This window comes from Pelecanus crispus, chromosome 11, assembly GCF_030463565.1.
Source record: "Pelecanus crispus isolate bPelCri1 chromosome 11, bPelCri1.pri, whole genome shotgun sequence".
NCBI lineage: Eukaryota > Metazoa > Chordata > Aves > Pelecaniformes > Pelecanidae > Pelecanus > Pelecanus crispus.
Window position 1 is genome coordinate 10,041,778 of NC_134653.1, and position 13,696 is coordinate 10,055,473.

Consider the following 13,696-nt stretch of genomic DNA (forward strand, 5'->3'; position numbering starts at 1 on the left):
CTCATAAAATGCTTTCTCCAGCCTGCGTTGTTTTCCTCCGGTCCTGCTCCATCTGAAAGCCTCTACAATTAACTTACTGGAATGGCCGTAAACAGAAGACAATGCGCTCTGAAAAAAAAAAAAGCCCAGTTCTTCAAACATGTTGCAGACTTTATGCTGCACCTCCTCAAGCTAGCAGCCCTGGGTAGGGTCCCCAGGACCCCAGCCTAGGTCATGTATCCCTCTTTCCTTCCAGCTTCAGGTGATCTAGTGCAGTTAGGGTGTCCCTGTTCTGCTCTAGTGCTGGGAGAAGGTGAGTTCCCAGAGGTAGTGCCCGGGAGGGGCAGCAGGGATCCAAGAAGAGGACACATGAGAGACGTAGCTTTGCTTTGCGAGGAGGCACAGATGCTGCCATGCCTTAGGATCACTGAAGTCACCATCTCCTCTGGCACTGTTGCAAATCCTGTGACCTCTAAGGACGCCTGTTAACATATGTTGATGTGGAAGCTGGAGATCAGGCTTTGCTTGCTTGAAAAGGCTGGTGGCTCTTCTTCTTGAGCTGGGATGGACCCAGGGTGGTGCCAAGGAAGATGGCAATGCTTTAAGCTTCCAGGGTGACTTTGTTAGAAAATGGTGAGGGAACCCAGAAATGAGTCGAGTGAGGAGGGCAAAGAGAGCAGAGGAGCTACGGAGAGGGAAAGGAGCCGAGGGGATGTGATTGAGAGGAGACGGGGAGCAAATGAGCCTATAGGGGAACAAGAGTCTGGAAGACGAAGAGGAAAGGAGAGTACAAGACAGGAAACAGAAACGGCGTATTTTGTTTGCTGATCAATGGGAGGGCTGCGCTTTTTGTGTGTGCAGGTTTAGGGTGGGAACAATCCCATGCAGCCTCTGCTGGCTCAGAATTCAGAAGCCAAAGAAGATACCTGGTTTTACTGTATTGATCTTACACTCTCCATATCTGTTTTTGGAGGTAGGAAACAATGTCTGGAGTTAGATGTGTGAGCAGGTTTGGAATTGCTCGCGGAATGAGGTGTTTAATGGGTATGTTTTTAAGTGCTTGGAGATCTGTGTATGCCAAATGACCCCTTGTCCCTTTTTTTTCTTTTATTTTTGAAAAGGGGGCTTTGGATTCAGTGGAAACCCCTAAAATGGAAGATGAATTTGACACCACCATATTCGGCGTTTAGATGTGTGCATTGAATTTGGGAACAAATCAATTTATTGTATTTCCTTCTCACAGCCTGAAAGCGTTTTAAAAATAGATCTAGGTTTTCAGCTGAGATCTTTCCATCTTGCCACTTCTTCATGGGCCCAGGACACTGGGTTAATGCAGAATGCCATTTGCTCCTTCCTTGCCTCCCACCCAGTCCCCAGGGGAAAAGTGCTTTTATGGTCTTCATTGGTCTGCTAGCAAACATCTGAATGCCCATGCTTAATAATCCATCCTTTGTTTTTTGCCCATAGGTTTTCCCTTTGGCAGCTCTGAGACACCTCATTGTCCTGGAAATTCAGGAGGGGACGTTAAAGCTGCAAGTTTAAGCCCTTCCTCTTGGGAGACTGTTGATTTTTCTCACTTTCTGAATTTTTTACAGTGGCAACTTAGGAAAAAGAATTCTTACTGAAGTGAGTCTAATTGTATTTGACCTGAATGCATAGTAGCTTCTTGTTACTTCATGAGGAGCGCTTGCATCCTGGTCTTTGCAGAAATGGGCTGGGAACGAGGGTGTATGTTGGCACTGCCTGTTATGGAATATTTTACATAAACCCCAAAGGTAAATGGTGCATGGTTTGTGAGACTGAATTGAAATCAGGACGTGATTCCTCTTCCCAAAGGTTTGGATTAAACAGAAACAGAGCTGCTTTAAACAGAGCCAAAGTTTATTTGAGGAAAAATTATTGTGGCTCAGTAGCAATTTCCTTACTAAAGGTCATCTGTATGTTATTAACTCACTATTACGTTTACCCGTTGTAGAACATCCTTAATGCCTCTCTTCCTGATTCTCTTTTCACCCTGCCTTCTCCTTGTTCTATGCATTTGCTTCTCAAACACAAGTATACCCAAATGCTACCTATGATTGTGTAGACCCGCATTTAGGCATGAAAAAGCTATTTGTGTTCCAAGGACTGATTATATGTCAAACGGCATGATTTGGACTGCCTTTAACGGGCTGCAGAGTTGTGCAAATATTGTATGCCCCTTTTAGCGTACAGTTTGGTTTTGATTATTAGCAGACTTTTTTTTAATGTGGGTGAGTTGTGTGACTCTGGGTGGTGAGATTTGCGTGGATCCTGGTGTGAACTTTGTGAATTTGGATAAGAAATTCCAGTTTAAATGTATTTTATATTTGCGGGGTGTTTTCTGTGAGTTTGCTGCTTTTTGCAGATTATATTTATTGTTCTAGTCCAGTCATTGGTTACTAAAGCAAACGATTCAATGTATTTCGTTTATACCCAACTGAGCCATGCACGTAGAAAGGGTGAATCAGGAGCAAAACTCGCACAGTATTCCTCTTTGCTTTGCTCATTTCATGCTGATGCTTTCCTTGTGATCTGCTGCTATTTTTTGGAGTACTGTGTCTCATGGATTAACCAAAAGGCTTATTTTGCATGATGCATTACATATCGCATACCATTGTGTGATTTCATTTCCATTGGCAGATGTCTGCCAGCCGCTCCCCTCTGAATGTGCAGTTGGAGACTTTATCTCCTCTACTTGTTACTGTTCTTGCTCTTCCTTCAGTCAAGGTTGGGAGGTCCTGACTGCTTTTGTGAGCCACTAAGGCTGTGACACATTGAGGTTTTTAACCAGAATGTTGTTTTATATGAAAACAACATATATATACACACACACATAAATAAAAACTGAAATGGGAATTACATATGGATTTCTTCATGATGCCAGTCTTCTGTTGAGTCTGCTGAAACACGCCACAGCTCTTGCTGCAGCTTGCTTTGTTATTTAGATCCTGCCAACTTTCCTGCTTCCGCTGAGACCCCTGGGCAGTAAAATTACTATCTTGTGAGAATTGCCTCTGCTTTATAGAAGAGGATAAAAAGCAGCCAATTATTTAAAAAGGCATGTCAATAAATAGCTGTTAATTAATTATATTTATAAGATTGAGTTTTGAAACCTTAGTGGTGTACCTGCAGAGCAATATTTTACTGAGAGGTGTATGGTAGGTTTGAGATGTCTGTGTGGTGGTTTCCCGTGCTGATTCGTTCCTAGCGAAGGCCATGCTTCCAAAGTGGAGCTGTGAATTTACAGCCGTAAGCTACTGTTTGGGTTTTGTGGTTTGTGGGTATTTTTTTTCCCTTTCTTTTTCTTAAAGACAAATATAATACTTCTGATCAAGATCTGAGTCACACGTGCCTGTGTGGCCTCTGTCGTGCTCTAATAGTGATATAACTCTGTTTGAAAGACAGGCAGAAAGATAAAGAATCTGTTTTTTACATAGGTCTGAAGTCAGTTGCTCAGCCTTTTGCTTGCCAAATAGATCAGGAGATACCCCGCAGCATCCAGGGATGTGCGCCCAAGATTAGAACGAGAATACCAGAATGCATTTTTATTCTGTATATACTCCTTTTACTGGGCTGAATCACCCAAAGGTCTCTCATTATAACAGGATAAGCAGCCAAAATGAGGACAAAGATGGAGACTCCGATAATACAATCAGTGAGCTGCCTCCCGCTCTTCAGGATGTTTCCCCTGACAGAAGGCGGTCGTCTTCAGATGCATCACGGTCCACTTACAGCCTCACAAGGCGGATTTCAAGTAAGGTCGTCCTTCCAACATTAATGTAATTCTTGTGGGGAAGAAAATCAAACTGTAGTGCTTGCTCTTTCATCTTTTAGACAGGGAATCAAGTCAAGTTGAAGGTACATTGATTAAAATCTCATCCTGTTCTGCAGCAACACAGTGGAAGGGGACAGTGCTGTTTTTTCTTGCTGAAGCATATGCATGGTAATTAGATGTGAAAAAGGATGGGGGGGGGAAGTGTAGCTGAGCTTGCACTTCAGCGTAACTAAGGGTGCTATTAATTGTTGGCAACATAATGGTGAAAAGTCCCACTGGGGAGCCCGCTGTGCTAGGCATTGCACAGACACAGAGTAGCTGTACCCAAAGAAGCACAAGTTGACTTGTGCCTGTAATGGCTTCAGTTGAATTTCTAACAATCAAATTTGTGCATTTCTCTTGTCTAGGTTTAGAGTCGAGGAGGCCAAGTTCTCCATTAGTTGACATTAAACCTATCGAGTTTGGAATAATAGGAGCTAAGAAAGAAATAGTTCAGCCAACTATCCTGCGAAAAACCTATACCCCAGATGACTATTTTAGAAAATTTGAACCAAGACTGTACTCTCTTGACTCGAATAGCGATGATATGGACTCCTTGACAGATGAGGAGATCTTATCAAAGTATCAGCTGGGCATGCTGCATTTTAGCACTCAGTACGACCTGTTGCATAATTATCTAATAGTGCGAGTCATTGAGGCTAAAGATCTGCCTCCTCCAATTTCTTACGACGGTTCAAGGCAAGACATGGCTCACTCCAACCCCTATGTGAAGATCTGCCTTCTTCCTGATCAGAAGAACTCCAAGCAGACTGGAGTGAAACGCAAAACGCAGAACCCGGTGTTTGAAGAGAGGTACACATTTGAAATCCCCTTTTTAGAAGCCCAGAGAAGAACTCTGCTTTTAACCGTAGTGGATTTTGACAAATTCTCACGCCATTGTGTTATTGGCAAAGTGTCAATGCCCTTGAGTGATGTAGACCTTGTGAAAGGTGGACACTGGTGGAAAGCCCTTGTGCCTAGTTCTCAGGTAACAGAATTTATCAGATTATTGCCACAATTTTTCTTGCTGTTTTTTTGTGCGGTTCCTTTGCTTGTTGGCAAGTCACGCAAGTTCTAATTAGTCATTGTTATCTTGTTAATACAGGATCTGCTGGATTGAAATAATGTTGGGCCTATAACTGGTCTTATAGCTAATACTGTGAGGTAGAGGAGCTGTCCTCTTTCATGTTCAAAGGAGGTGGCATGACAAAAGATCCTGTGTCAACTCTAATGAGACTAAATCAAGACTGCTTTGGAACTCTGCACCTTTTGGAAGATCTTTCTTGTCACTGCAGTGACCTGCATCCATTCCCAGACACTGCAGTGACACTGTCCCATCTGAGTCACCCCTGTGGTTGTTAACATGACTGTGCTTTGGCAACATGAGTTGAAACACTGGTGCCAGTTCAGTAATAATTTGATGCAAGAAAGTGTATAGAAGACAGTCTCTACAGACTTATGGCACAATGCATGAGCAAAAAATTGCAAGGTAGTGGTAGATTTATTTTTATCATGTCCCTGAAGGAAATAAACTTGCCATAGATTTTGTCTCATGTAAGTGGCATGTTGCATGCATGCAAGTTTGAGCATGCATTTTGGACTAGATTCAGCCATCAGATGGGATGGGAGGAGAAGGTGTAGAGGGTCTGTGTGCTTCGACGTCTGTTCTCAGGATAGGGCCCCGGTCAGTGCCACCTCCTCTCCAGACAGGAAAAGAGCTGTTCAATGGGAAAATCTGACCTTTGCAACCAGGAATGGCAGTTAGCTACCAAATTTGCTGCTAGCCGTATCACCCACATAGCTAGAGGCATAGGACCCTGTAAAAAGCCAAGCTAAGAGCTTGGCATGAGCGTTATCTCAGGCATTTGTGCTATAAGGGCAGGAGTACCACTCAAGGTTGGGTGTAATGCGATTGCCTCTCCCAGTTCCTCACCAGCTCTGGGATTGCAATTTCTAAGTTTTAGAGCCTTCAGTGAATCAAAACCCTGCGTGAACTTGGATGGTTCACAGTGTCTTTGATTTTTATGTGTTCACAAAAGGGTGGCATAGCCCAGAGGTATTAGATGAGATGAACAGTAAATCATTGACCTCATTGCTCATTTATGGTGTGGGTCTGAGAGTCTGATTTGGAGCGGAAACTTGTGATCAGACACTTGTGGAAGTAAAATCCACCGAGCAGTGTTTCTACATGAAGTCAGCTGGGTCTCTGGCCCTGCTTTGCCCCCTGTCTGTGTGCAGAGGGGCTGGAGAGTGTTTTTACCTCTTGCTCAGACCTTCTGCAGTATGTAACGGAGGAGAAGATCAAGACCCCTGATAACTGCAAGAGAGCCCACTAGATTTGCTGTAATAGAAGTAGGAGTGTTACGGGATTAGCCTGAACATTGCTCATGCAAAACGGAAAGTTCTGAAAGTTGTGCGCAAGTCAAAATCGTGGGGTCCCTGAGTGTGTCTTTATGTAGGACATGTCTTCGTGTCAGTGAGATCTGCTTTGCTCCGTATAGTGGCAGTGGGAGGTGAGGGGACAGCTGTGTTACAAAAAGGTTCATAAGGAAAATGAACAAGAACAGGTATTCCTGGGCTCCCCTCACTGCCTGGGCCTTTTCCCCAAATATTTATTTACAAGTGCCTGCAACAGTTTTTTTTTTTCTTCTTTTTGATATTCATGGTTCATCACAGGCTCTGCGTTGTGTATCTGAGGACAGAGCTCTTCTCTTTGCATCCTGTTACCCTCCCATGATTTACACCATGCAGCCTTGCCTTCCCCCCCCCCCCCTCTGCTTTTGCATGATAAGTACTTCTCTGTATTATGTATCTCTTTATTAGTAACATGGATTCATTCCACAGCTAATACAGACCTTGATTAGACAAGATCATCTCTGCCTTCGTGTGCCAAGCTCGGAGCCAGCCCTTCCTCCCTCCCTCTCCAAAGTTTCATTGAAAGCTGCTGCTGTTCTCAGCAGTGCTGTCTGCTTCACCAGGATTCAAGATAAGTTATTTATGCAGAAATTGGCATTTCTGGTATTTATAAAAGGAAGGCGAAAAAGAGAAAAATCCCTTTGAATGGGCAGGCCTAACCTTAGAAGCCTTTTACATTTATCTGCTTGCTATCATATAGGAAAAACTTAATTTAAGCAAAAAGTCCTTTGCCCCTTGATTAATGAAGTGCCTTGTTTTGGTCTTTTCACACTTCCTTGTTCTTTTTGGCTGGGCCTTAGCTGACAGACTGCGACTGCAGAGAACAACAGTACTTGTACTAGGATATCCAGGGAGGATATTTGGTATCATCTCCCCATGTTTTCTCAGTGATAAGATTTTTAAAGTTCATTGAATAAGGTGTATTTTCTCTTAGTAGTGATTAAAGTTAAATGCATTGATCAAAGGGTTAAAATAGGTCCTGGAAGAAGTAAAACCATAAAGCTTATTACTTTGAAAAACTGCATTTTAATGTCTTTCAATAACAGTGATGCTGGTGCTATAAATTTGTGAGGGTTTTTTTTGATTAAAGATTCTGCTTGTGGAATGATAGATTTGACACGTTGACAATTTTTTTATACTTCTCACTTTTTTTGCTTGATTAGTTGAGGGACAGGCAGCTTTTATTAGTTTCTTGTTGGACTGAGCCTGAGTCAGTTCTGATCATGAGTCCATGAAAATTTTCCAGGCTGGGTTGGCTGCCCCGGGGCTGTGGCATGGAGCAGGAGCTGGCAGCGGCACCTCCCAGCGATAAAGATCGTGGTAGAGAAAATGCTGAAGCAGGTGCTTGGAAAACCAGTAACAGGTGGGAGAGAAAAACAGACAGGCATAGACGTGATATGTAAAGATGAAAGACACAAAATACGTGAATTCTTTTTTTTTTTTTTTTTTTTTTTAACTGGCATTTATAGACAGAAACATGATGAGCTGGAGAGATGGAGGAAAGTGAATCCAGATGGCACGAGTTGTGGAGGTTTTCTCCTCATACCGGTGGGAGTGGGATGGGGCAAGGTCTGTGGAAGAACAGAGAAAGCAGCCTAAATGGTATTGGCTAAGATGAGCATCTGTTTTGCACTTGCTGTATCCACTTGGAAGCCATTTCCATGGAGTGTGCTGATAAAGGCAGGTGCTGAGTCCTTGTCCCACCCTCGCACTGAGCCCCGTCAAGCCCAGAACTGGGATGCTGCCTCGGTACAGGACTGTGCCAGCACGAGTGAGCCCTGCTAAAAAAGGTGGGGGATGCCAGCAATCTCTTGGCACTTGTGGTGTCGGCAGGGACGGGCGCGTTTCACCCAGGCTGAGGCATGGTCCTGCTTCTGCAGCCAGTGACTCCCTTGACTCCACTGTGAGCTGGACCAGGATAAGCTCCTTAGGGCTGTGAGATGGGATGTACAGCTCCTCAACTGGTGAAATCCCATCATTGTTAATAACAGAATATCTTCATTGCCACCTCATGGAGTTGCTTGTTAACCAACAGCCTGAGAGCTTACCTTGGGTGTAATGAGGGGGGCTGTGCAGCATTACCATGCTCGTTATGTTGGGAATGGGTTGTCAGAGAACCCGAATATGGGTGAGCAAAGTGCTGTCATCTCAGCCTTGAGGAATCAGTGCAATAAAAGACTTGATGCTAAAATTCAGGCAAAAGACCGTATCTGTGCATAAGTGTTTTTTTAGCTTGGATCGTGTGTTCAGCACTCGGTGGGATTGAGTCCAAAGCGGAGGTACAAGGGAGCTGCCGTCCAGTACATCGTCAGAGCCAGCAACTAAGCAGAAGGACTTATTCCCTGTAGAAAATGTCAATGCAGGTGTTGCCAAATTCTTTATCCCTGGTAGTTCTGGGAGGCTTTTTCTTGCGGAGTAATTAATGTGTTTCTAAATAGCAGTAGCTGCTCATGGAGTAGCTCTTGAGTCCAGTCCCCATAGGAACACTCTACGCTCCTTAAATATCCCCTTAAATGTGTGTGGCTTTGCTTAATTACCATGAATGAAGTTGGCAGGCCTTGCCGTAGCTGGGCTCAGATTCACACATTTCGCCGTTAAGATTAATTCTGAAACACATGTTCAGGACCCCAAGTTTTATTGACATATGATTCATGTCTCTTTTGGCAGATTCGAGTGGGCAGGAATGAATGTTTTAGACCAACAGTAATGAGAGCTTGGAGATCATTCTGTGAAAGAAAAAAAAATTGCCTGGTTGTGGGGGCAAAACAGCACAAAAATTCCTTCTCCCCTCAAATTAAGCCATTTTTATAGTAGAGGGAGTATGTATTGGACTTGCTTTTTAACTTTGTACTATGAGTGCGCTAGAACGACAGTCATTTAAGGAGCTGTCAGCTTTTTACATTCGAAATGGTATGTGCTTCACAAATGGAGTGGCTTTCCTATGGCAGCTCTCTACAGTTTTTGATTTCCATCTCAGGGATAAGCCTACAACAAGTACTGCACTGTTGTTCTTACCATGCCTTGGTTGGGAAGGAAAAGGGAGAAAGGATTTTGAAATTCAGATAATAAGTCATTTTGGAGCATTTCTTTTGGGCGTTACGTTGAAATCTGCCATGCAGCCAGGTGGTTATGGCGTGCGGCTTGGAGGTCTCCAGTTGCGCGTGTACCGAGTTTGTCCTTGGCACCCTTGCTCCTTGGCTTAGCCATTGCAGCCCTGAGAAGAAGCCATCCCTGGGGAACGTGGATGTTGCCTTGCATTTGGTAGCACAGCGTGTTATTGAAAATAATGCCAGCACCCCTCTCTCTTACAGGCGTAAAGCATTGGACTGATGTGAAAGTGGCCAGGCAGAGACTTGGTTCAAAGAGTTGACACAACAGTTGACTCAGGGCTGTGTGCATCAGTGTGGAACAAGGGTCTGTGCTCGTGACACAGTCATGGGAAATTAAATATAGAAGTGAGTGTTGTCAGGGTTTTTTCTTTTTCTTCCTTCTTTTTTTTTTTTTTTTTTGAGCTGTCCAAAAGCTTAACGGCTGCTTAATTAAAGGAATGATGTAGAATCACTGATGATGAATGTGGCTTGGTTACGTGGGGGTCTGCTCGCTCATTAAAGGGATGTTAAAATACACCTGGCAGTTTACCCATGTCCGGCGGGAGAGATGGCCTGGGCAAAGCCTGCCTGGGGGCGGGATGCCACCACCCTGCAGGTCACTGGCGTTGAGCGAACAGTGACGGGATGCTGTGATGGGCATTTATCCATCCCTCCGCCTTCCCAGGAAAGGCTCAGCAGCAGTGCAGCAGGCTCCTGGATTTTCACACTCCTTCCCCATGTGGTCTTGTCTCCTGGCAATGGTTTTTACTCTTATCCTGTGATTTGTTGTCATATTTTGGCTTACGGCATTCTACCATCTTTCTTTCACTGTATCTTTATTTTTTTTGCCAGATCCATTTCAGTTGGTTTTGTTTCCCCTTTTCCAGTCTTTAAAGCTCCAGCACTGAGAAATTTTTCTTCTTGATCATTTTTTTCCTTTATCCTTATCCATCTCTTCTACTTCCCACCACCATTTCAGTCACCTCATCCCTTCCTCTCTGTGCTGTTCACTCCTTGCCCTTTCTGCGGAGGACCGGGATGCTGTGGGGTTTATTTTGCTGAGGAGGAGCCCACAGGAGGGGTTGGTGGGGGCCATGGGGTCTCCGTAGGAAGCCTTTCCTCACTTGCCCAAAGGTCTTCGTACAGGAGAGGCTTTCTCATGGCCGTGCAAACTGATGCAAAGCTGGTTAGACTTTAGAAAGGGTTTTGTGACTCTTTTCACCATATATCTACTCAGCATCTGTTACATAGGTAACGTTCTTGATCCATTGGTAAGTACATTTTTTTTTCAGGTTCTTGTCCTTAATCGCTCAGCCTCCACGAAATGATTGCTGTGTGTCACAGGATGCTGTAGAAAGCCTGTTAGAGCAAACTGTTCTAAACCATCAGTTTTCTAATGTGCCTGGAGGTACCATCGCAGATAACCTTGAGGAGGAAAATCAATCTGAAACTTCATTAGGAGCGTTGCATAGATGTCTGTGCTGATGTAATGTGCTCTGGTTCCCGTCGGGAACCGGGGAGGGTTTCAGCTGCAGAATTTTGCTGGTCTTGTAGCAATGCACAGCAAACAGTCTGGGGGGGCTGTGAGTAAAGAATTGCCCTGATCCAAACAAGATGTGCAAATGGCATTAATTAAAAACTCCTCTTTCCTTGAGGTAGCCTCTTTGTGTTTCAGAGATGACAGAAAAGAAAAAAACACAAACTTCTTACGTGTGTCTGGTTCAACCCAAACAGTAACTGCAGAAGGTTCTGGATCCCAGGCGAGCCCAAGGCTGCAAATCCAAACGACTGGCTGTGTAATGCAGCTGCAGAGAGGAACAGCCAGGAGTGCAATGTTAATCAGAGCTTCAGGAGGGCCTCAGACATCCCAGACTTGGTGTCACTCCCGCACCTCATCAAACAGGAAATTGCTTTTCCAGGGTCATCTGGGATCTCGGCACAAATCAGGGCGTCATCAGCATAATAATGGCAACTAAAATGATGCCTTTGCACGGTGGTGCCTGAGGGGCACTTCTGCACGCTGCGTTCTGTGAGCAAAATATTCAAGGTGAAACCAACAGCATTTTAGTTTCCTGATGAAAAGACCTAGGAACAGTAAAAATCAGGCACTTCCTTTCCCTGTGGTGAACAATATGCCGATGACACCTCTCATGCATAAGCATCCCTCTCCTCCACTCAGCCCCTATGCGAGTCGGAGGTTCGGGGAGGCTCCAGTGTGTGACAAAGCAAAAGCCATGCTTCTGTGCCTGCAATCCCCCAGCAAGAGGTGTCTGAACGCCGTTGCTTATGAAGATGCCTGCCAACAAGGTGATGGGCATGGGGGTTGACGGTTATGGCAGCGCAGAGTGTTTCCAAGGTGCAGGTGAGCCTAGCGGGTCCGTGGGCTGGAGGAGCACCCTGGGCAGCTCCTGTGGCCCCACCAGCCACCTGAGACCTCTGTGGCCACTTGTCCCTCCCTGAGCTGAGTCTCCTGCCTGACCCGTAGCAGGAAGGGTCCTGTTTCTCCATCCTGCAGTGGACCCCACTGTGCTCCCCAGTTATCTCCGTTTTGCCCGCTGAGCCAGTGAGTCCGTTAAGCCGCAGCTCTGTCTGCATCTTCATCTCTGACACAAACTGTGCCACCAGCGTGCCTTATTAGCAAGGCTGTCACATCAGCAAAGGTACGTTGCAGCGTGAGCTTGTCGGGGAAGGCACGGGGAACTAAAACCTGAGGAGGTATGCCTTGTACATTGGGCTGCTTGGAGCAACCTGTTAATTCCTTGCTTGTTTGCTGCTGATGTGACCAAAGAACAGGAGAAAGCTAGCGAGCGTGGTGCAGCGTGGCACAGTGGAGGCAGTGCTGGTCTGACGTGCCGGGGAGGAACACATGGTGGCTGCTGGCCACTGATTCATTTTCTTGAGTGCCTGATGTCCCCTCAGGCGCTGTGGCGGGATTTGAAGCATGTTTCCTAGATCCTTGCAGCTAAGCTAGAAATAATGCGTTTATAAGATCAGAGGCAGTTCACTGCTCGAGTTAAGTGCCTTGAAAAGGCTGAGTCACTTGTACAGGGAGGTGAGCTATCCGGGGATGTGGGTTCCCTTCTGAAAACACCTTTTGTTATCACTGTAAACGCTGCTGGTGCTCTGCCTACAATGAGGCTGCTGCTCTCTTGCTGGCCCTGAGCACACCCATCCTGCCATGGCCTCTGTGGGTTGGATTGTATGTTCCTTCCCTTAAAATAATTAACAGAAATCTGGGCACGCTTGAAAAGCATTAAGGGGGAGAAGGTGCTATCGAGATTTGGGAAATTAGGCCTGATCTGAGACTCATTAAAGCTGGTGGTAGTCTGTCTTCTGACTTCAGTGGATCACACTTACAGAGTATAGCATTTTATATCTCACCTTACTGAAATTTAAGCCCAGATAGTCAAAAACATATTTCTAGAGGTGCCGGTATCCCTGTTAGGTTAGGTCCTATGTAAAATCAGGGATTTAGCTTTACCTTTAGCTGTCAGAGGCTCATGGGTTAGGCAGCAGTGTGATAGTTACATTATAGTGGCTCCTTCAATAACTTCTGCAGGGGTTACGGGACCTGGTGCTGGGGAGGGTTCAGGTGGGGCTGGATGCCTGGTTCTCCTGCCTGTGCCTCAGTGGGTGTTACACACCCAGTCTGATATTGCCAGTGCACAACGTGGGGCAATTTTTTTAAAATGGAGCATAAATGTAAATGTGTCGGAAGCGTGAGGATCTACCTTCCCTTGCTGAGCTTCACTGCTCCTCCCTGACCCAGGGAAGCCCCTTAGTTCCTGCAGGTCTTGGATAAGGTCAACAGGTTCCACCAGTGGACAAATCCAGAAGTAATTACCCCAAATCTTAATGTGATGATTAATGATTTTCAGCACTCTAAGCTTGAGGTGATTTGAAGGGTCCTACATCCCTGCCCAGTGCTAGCCTGCCTAGCACTGTGCAGAAGTGCTGTGCCAGAAGTTTGGTATTTGCAGCCAGAGCTGTCTGGTTGTCTCTTCCCAGCAGGTAATAACATCACTAATTAGGTTCCTAATTTGTGCTGTCCAAATGTACCTGAATTTCTAGGAATTAAAGCCTGCATGAAACCCGATGCAGCGGTGAATGCAAGTGGAATTAGGACTGGATGTATTAAAAATGTTTTTGATATGTTATAAAAAACAAGCTGGGGTCAAGGGGTACCTCAGGTGGATCCTGTTGTGGGTGGTGGTGTGGGCACAGCGCCGCTTTGTTACTGTCCTGGTAGTAGATTTAGAAGTCACCAACTGTTCTCGATGATAAACGTGTCTTCAAGCCACAGCCCCGAGAGGAGCGGTGTTGGGGAAAATCAAACCAAAGATGATAGTTTAAATTAGATAGATGATGTTTAAATCAC

The 13,696-nt window shown here is 45.2% G+C and overlaps 1 protein-coding gene across 1 annotated transcript in view; it reads left to right on the forward strand.

The window, feature by feature from the left end:
• The window catches only part of SYT17 (synaptotagmin 17), a 39,525-nt gene that overhangs the window by 6,460 nt on the left and 19,369 nt on the right, over positions 1 to 13,696 (forward strand). The window contains exons 4-5 of the mRNA XM_075719004.1: positions 3,606 to 3,754; positions 4,183 to 4,802. Coding sequence (XP_075575119.1) covers positions 3,606 to 3,754; positions 4,183 to 4,802 — 769 coding nt within the window. The remainder of the gene's footprint in view (positions 1 to 3,605; positions 3,755 to 4,182; positions 4,803 to 13,696) is intronic.